Raw genomic sequence first — 7,037 nt, forward strand, 5'->3', positions numbered from 1 at the left:
ATAGTTACAGTGCCTTGCGAAATTATTCATACCCCTTCATTTTTTTCACATTTTGTTATGTTGCTGCCTTATGTTAAACTACTTTAAATTACTTTTTTCCCACATCAATCTACACTCCCTACTCCATAATGGCAAAGCAAAAAATTGGTTTTTAACATTTGTGCAAATTTATTGAAAATAAAAAACTGAAAAGATCCTGTTGCATAAGTATTCATACCCTTTTCTGGGACACTCGAAATTTAGCTCAGGAGCATTCATATTGCTTCTAGATGTTACTACACTTTGAGTGGAGTTAAACTGTGGCAAATTCATTTCAATGAGTCTGATTTAGAAAGGCACACACCTCTCAGAAAAGGTCTAACAGCTGAAAATGCATATCAGAGCAAAAACCAAGTCCTGAGGTCAAGATAACTGCCTGTAGAGCTCAGTGACAGACTTGCGTTTAGACAATGATCTAGGGAAGCGTTCAGAAAAAAGTCTGCTGCATTGAAGGTTCGCAGAAGCATTATCCATAATGGAAGACGACTGGAACAACTAGGACTCTAGAAAATGTCTGCCAGCCCCCATCCAAGCTGACAGAGCTTGAGAGGTGAAAAGGTGAGGCAAAGAATGGCAGATAATTGCCAAATGCAGATGTGCAAAGCTTGTCACATCATACCCAAAAAGACTTGAGGCTGTAAAGGTGCTTCAACTATGTACTGAGTTAAGGGTGTGAATACTTATGCAATGTACTTATTTCAGTGTTTTATTTTTAATAAATTTGTAAAATGTACACTCCATACACCATAATAATGACAAAGCAAAAACCAGATTTGCAAATTTTACAAATTTATTAAAAATAAAACACTGAAATAAGTATTATACTATTTAATACAATTTTTTGCTTTGCCATTATGGAGTAGGGAGTGTAGACTGATGTGGGGAAAAAAAGTAATTTAAAGTAGTTTAACATAAAGCAGCAACATAACAAAATGTAAAAACAATGAAGGGGTATGAACTGCATACGACTTGGCACAAGCTGATTGGTTCATGTCGCATGCTCAACCAATGATCTTGCAGCTATTTAAAGGGCTGGTAGCGTTCACAGAGTTCCTCTGAAACCCTCCACCTTCCCCAGCTCCACCTGTATAAATCTGCTATGGGTTATTTTATGCTATTTGTGCAGCAGCAGTATGTCTTAAATACTCACAACACTGTATCGGCAAATGCTTTGGCAGTAGCAAGTACTTGCTTGCAGCAGCAATAATCTACAACTACAGCAATAACCAACAACAGCAGCAATTCAGCAGCAGCAGCAGCGTAGCATATCTATTCCGCCAAGACCAAATACATTAACATTGTCATATCCATTACCATGCTAAACTTTTCCAAGGTTTGTCATGACAGAATTCTTTTCCAGTGTGGCTGGTATTATTATGATTTTGCAATTCAGAATATGATCAAGATTTGTGTAAGTAGATAGATTGGAAAGAAAAGTAGACGGTGGAACAATTTGGTTATTGAAAATGTTACATTTTAATTTAACTCTGCTCAAATAAGTAAAATGATTTGAATGATTTGTTCATTTTGCTGAATGAGATTTAAAGATCCAAGTCAGGAAAATGATTTGACACTAAGCTCAGTTTCACATCATGGTGAGATGTAAATTTACACACTAACTCTGGGTGAGGCAGATAACTTTTCACCTGGATGAACCTTATATGGATATTTTCAGCATTAAAGCAGGGTGTAACCATATGTTCAATACTGGTTTGATGTTTGGTTAGTGTTTTACACAATGACAACATTGTCAATTGTGTGGAAAAAAGCAGCTAATGTCTGATTAAATGTGTTGAGAACAAGATGGAAATCCATAGATGCGAGTGCTTAACTGTAAAACATTCTATCAGAGCATCTGAATGGTATTAATAAGATGTAATAATCAAGTTAAAATGATTACCTCCATGTACAAAGCCATGCAGAGTGCAGTCAGACGGGCCGACGAGGTGGATCAGGCTCGACTGACTACATGCAACAGTGTAGGGCTCTAAGAAAGAAAAGATAAAAGAGAGAAAAACACAATAAATACACACATAAAATAGAATTTAACTGCAAATAAAAGCAAAAAAAAAAAAAACTTGTTATCTGAGCAATAAGTAAATAAATATATGCATACTAGGGTTTGCACCGATTAATCGTCTAGTCGACTAGTCGACTTTAATGCTCTGCCATGACGCTTTAAGCTTGACGTCGACTAGTCGCTGGTCCTATAGAGGGCGCATCAGGATAAGAAGTCTTTGAAATAGACATTTACGCTTTGTGAAAACAGCTAAAATAATAGATAAATTCATACTCCGAAAGTGCTCCACAACACATGTGAGTATACCATCTTGATGTTTAAAACTGAACAGGAGAATGCACGTTTTAAACAGCTTGTTGTAATTGTCGTTCTAATCTAATGCACTGCTGTGTTGTAACACACACACATAGGCTACATACAGTAGCTCGCTCGCACATTACGTGCAGATCGTGCGCACACAATCATTCAAAGCGCGGTGGGGAAATGAATTGTCAACACTGTTCCATGATTTCTGGCTAATATAGCTTAGAAACTGAAAAGTTCTAGCATATATTTCTTAGTAATTAAAACCCACAGCTTTATTATTAGGCTAGTAGAGAGACGCTGCCAGGTAGAATTAATTCACACACGCAATCGCTCTCTCACTAATGACTTTATATAAATGTAATCTTTACGGTGCTACTTTATCTGCTGATTTAGAACGAGCAGAAATCTGTGAGAAATATAACGACCCAAAGACAAAATAACTGATTAGTTACTGATTATACTGATTAGCAAAGTATTATAGGAACAATAGCCATGTAGGCAGCGCTGTGTCATAGCTGTGCACAAGGTGTTTGAGTCTCAGCTCAAGGTTTAAGTGTTTTTGTTCAATAATGACTAGTCGACGTCGACTCGACTTTTATCACGCAAATGTCGACTTTAAAAAATCTGAAGTCGTTCAACCCCTAATGCATACATATTTTCCTAAAGCCACAAAAGAGACTTTATTCTTCATGTTGCATTATTTGACAATTAACTTCATAGTAAAATATTTAAACATACCTTTTGTTTGTCTATCTGTGCAGCATCAGAGCAAAATAACATAAAATGAAATCAAGGTGAGACTCAGTTCATCAAACCTTACAAATACATGAAATGTCCAACAAGCAGAGTAATCACTAACAAAAATATTACAAATGGCCAAGGAACTATGATGTTTGTTGGACATGTACTATGGTAGTACAGTGTTTTTGGACAAAGACCATGGTATACCTTTCAGTATGTTAAAGTAAATCTTTTTCAGTACATTTTACTTCATCATTGAGAGACAATGGCAAATGTGTATGGTAATCATTCAGTACTATGGTATCAAAGAACCATCTGATACCATTACTGTACCATGTATGTACTTTTTGCAGTGTGCTTTAAATCTGCTATATATTGACCCTGGCTGGTAAGATCCATGTGATCCCTAACACATCAAACACATCAAAGACACAAGTTCATTGAGGATAAGCATGTGTAATGACATAAAGGAGGAAGTGTTACCTGGAAGAGAGACAGACATGATGATCTCACCATTCCTCTCTTTGGTCTCTATTCGCTCAAATTTCTGAGCCTCATATCTCTTTTTACCTGCTTCCTCTTGTTCTGGGCTGGAATACTGCAATAGACAAAAACACACTCTGGTAGGCAACAACGACAAAAAAAAGTCAACAAGATTGAGAAATGTTGGAAAATCTTAGCAAAATGATTTGGCAATACATGAGCTGTGTCCCAAATGATACACTACACAGTATGAACTTATGCACAATGTACTTAACTTTGTAGTGTATGAATTATAATTGAGTTATATTGTCATTTATACAACAGTTCTTTCTGGTTCTTGAATCTGATTGGCTAGTAAGAGTGCGATATTAGAGTCCAACAAAACTTCAACAGTCATTCCACCGTTTGTGTATCCATCCGCTTGTGGTACTTCTTACAGCGAGTGTCATGGCTGATGCCAAAATCCACTGACAAAAGCAGAACACAAGCAAGGGTTGAAGCAGTATTCCTTTTGAAGACACACTTCCCTCTCAGAATAGACCCCCAAGACTTTTTCAAACCCAGTGCTATCCACCAACTACTTCAAGAAACCCCCATGCTGTTGTCTTTTAAGGACAACAAACACAAACTGGGTCTCCATCACGTTGTCCAGCCGGTCGCAAGCCACCTGGCTACCACACTTTACTTATTACTTTCCGAAGCCAAAGGCAGAGGTGGGTTTTAACAACAGCTGGCCTTTCAAACTGAACTTGCACTTGAAGAATAATTTTTTTGGAAAGGCACTCTCCCCACAATCCAGACCCTACTCTGTCAGCTTAGGCACAAACTTCACTGATGCCTACAGTCTAACAAGACAAAAGGGGTTCCTCGGCCTAGCACCTAGCAGTGTGGGGGAATCCCCCCCTCCACATCTGGATAAAAGATCCAATTTCATTACTCGTGTGATATTGCTCATTCATCTTTGGAGTCTGATAGCCCCTCCCTATCCACATCATAATTAAAATTGCAATAGTTGTGTGCATGAAATGTTATTTAAGTGCATCATAATGTTTGCTTAAAGTTTCTTTTTGGAATTTTCAGTGTAAACACACTACTCACACTACTACAAAACAGCAGAGAATAGTGCATAAGTATGTGATTTGGGACACACCTTTTCACATTTGAAAAGTCACATAAATGTCCACTTTGATAAAGTTCACAGATGAATGTCTAATTGTACATTTTGACATAAACACCAGAGTACTTGTCTATAAGGAGGTTCTGGTAAAAAGTAACAAAATGAAGCTTAAGTGCATTATTCATTGCAAAACATCTGATTTTTATTAACTGGAGAGTCATTGGGGACTTGAAAGTATGTGACAAAATATAGACAGGTACTGAAATATAAATTGATACTGCATGTTCTAATGTGGATCTTCAGAGAGAAGACAATGTGTTCACGGATGTACTGATTCTTACCTCAATAGGAGGAACTTCAATGATTTTGGCCACATTTTGAAGGGAGAGTGGGACATACCATAAAGTTGCCTTGTTGGTCAATTTTTTGGCACCTACAAAAAAGCAGAGTATTATCAGAATGAATTTGAATCTTTTCAAATGCAATGCATTTATTACACAGAGGAATGTAATTGTAGAGTAGACTAATTGTAACATGTTTGATACTGTACATCTGAGATTAAAAAAAGCACAGGAGCTGCTTAGAAAAGACACCGCCACAAAAACATGAAAAACAAAATCCAGGCTTGTAAAGCTGAGAATCAAAAAAGTCCACTAGAATAATACTTAAAAAGTTTATAATGATAAAAATGTTGTTTCTCATTAATCTTCATATCTCACATGAGATTTACTGATAAATAAATTAGTTAAATATTTCCAATCATGGGAAAAGACCACATCTTCGACGAACCTCGATGAACTCTAAGGGAAGTGATGCGTTGCCACTAAGTTTCTGGTGTTGTCATGGAGACTTCAGCATCTCATAGTGAAGCTGGTTTGCTCTCTGAAGAGCAAGTGAGGCTATTTTGGGTAGGCTGTGTTTATTAGACACAAGAGAAATTTCAGAGGGGAAAAACGTGCGCTTGAGCGAATAAGTACACAATTAAGGCCGTCACACAGAATGGCACAGCTTGAATTAATGAAACTATCAATGAGTGTGATAATGACACACCAAATAAGGAAATCCTGTGTTCTCTAAAATCTAATTTCTTTTATCGAGACGTGAAGATTTCATTGTCCTCACATAATCCTCTTATGAAGCACATATTAATGTCTTATTCTGCATGACCATATTTTAGATCCCTTCATCCCCATACCTAAACTTAACAACTACCTTCCTAAGTAATAATTAGAAGTTTGAGGCAAAAGTCTTAGTTAATAGTGAGAATGTCCCCAAACTAAAGTGTGACCAAACATTTTATAGCTGAAACGAGCTAGAAAGTGACAGGCCTGAAAATATGCAGTTTTAAAATTCAATTCATTCCTCACCACCTTGATGACAAGATCTAATTTACTAAAACTGAAGATTAAATCTTAATAACGGAGCATTTTGGAGGATATAAATTGTGTTGTATGTATGCATAAACAACAATAAAAAGTATTTTTTTTTTTTTACATTTATTCATTCATTCAGGCTCACGCAGGGAATCCTGATGTTTTACAAGTTAGATGCAAGTAATAGTAATACTAATATACCTAATAATGTTGTATTCTCTGTAATGCCTACGCTAGAAACACTGTATAACCTTATACAGTTAGTGGTATGGTGCTGCAGACATTGCCCATTTTGATATCCAATTTCGACAGCCATTACAAGACTGCAATACAGAGATTATTATGGCGGATAAATGAGAGCTGTTCTCCTACATTATATGAACACAAAACAAATAATTTAAGACTGAACTGTACCAATTCAACAGAAAGAGGAGGATTAATTCTGATAGAATGCTTTTGGGAAGAGCATTTGCATTTTACACTCTGTTGAAGTCATCCAGACAAGCCGGTTGCTATGACAACCATGCAGGGATTCTGCCGCTACCATGGCGAGAGAATGGCTTCTCTAATTGGTTTCCACAGCAGCTTGTCTAATGGTTCTACACAGCGGGATATTTACATGTTTTCCACTAGCAAAGAATCATGGGCAAAAAATAGCTCTCTCACTGGACACATGAAGATACCATATATATCATTTGCAATTTTGAATAAGATTGTCATACAGTAAAAGAATAAAATGTAGACCAACTCTCAGCCACTCAACAGCTTTATTTCTGAAATACACTAAAGTAGAGAGAACTTGTAGTATCTAAAACTTAAATTGTAAAAGGATTTTACATTTTTCACCTCATAAGATTCAACTATGTGTTAGAGGGTAAAATCTAGGTCTAGTGTAATATAATATAGGGTTAATTCAGGATAATTTTCCCAGTCCTCTCAATGGAAAAAAATCCCAATT

At 36.5% G+C, this 7,037-nt stretch overlaps 1 protein-coding gene across 1 annotated transcript; it reads right to left on the reverse strand.

Moving 5' to 3' along the window:
• Nucleotides 1-1,939: 1,939 nt before the first annotated feature.
• Nucleotides 1,940-5,139, reverse strand: LOC141317255 (cytosolic acyl coenzyme A thioester hydrolase-like; the record flags this gene model as incomplete). Its single annotated transcript, XM_073833016.1, has 4 exons — nt 1,940-2,026; nt 3,104-3,118; nt 3,590-3,704; nt 5,048-5,139. Coding segments are annotated over 4 exons (309 nt in total), but the record flags the coding sequence as incomplete, so codon positions are not given.
• Nucleotides 5,140-7,037: the final 1,898 nt, after the last annotated feature.

The sequence above is a fragment of the Garra rufa genome, unplaced genomic scaffold (genome assembly GCF_049309525.1).
Source record: "Garra rufa unplaced genomic scaffold, GarRuf1.0 hap1_unplaced_576, whole genome shotgun sequence".
Taxonomy (NCBI): domain Eukaryota; kingdom Metazoa; phylum Chordata; class Actinopteri; order Cypriniformes; family Cyprinidae; genus Garra; species Garra rufa.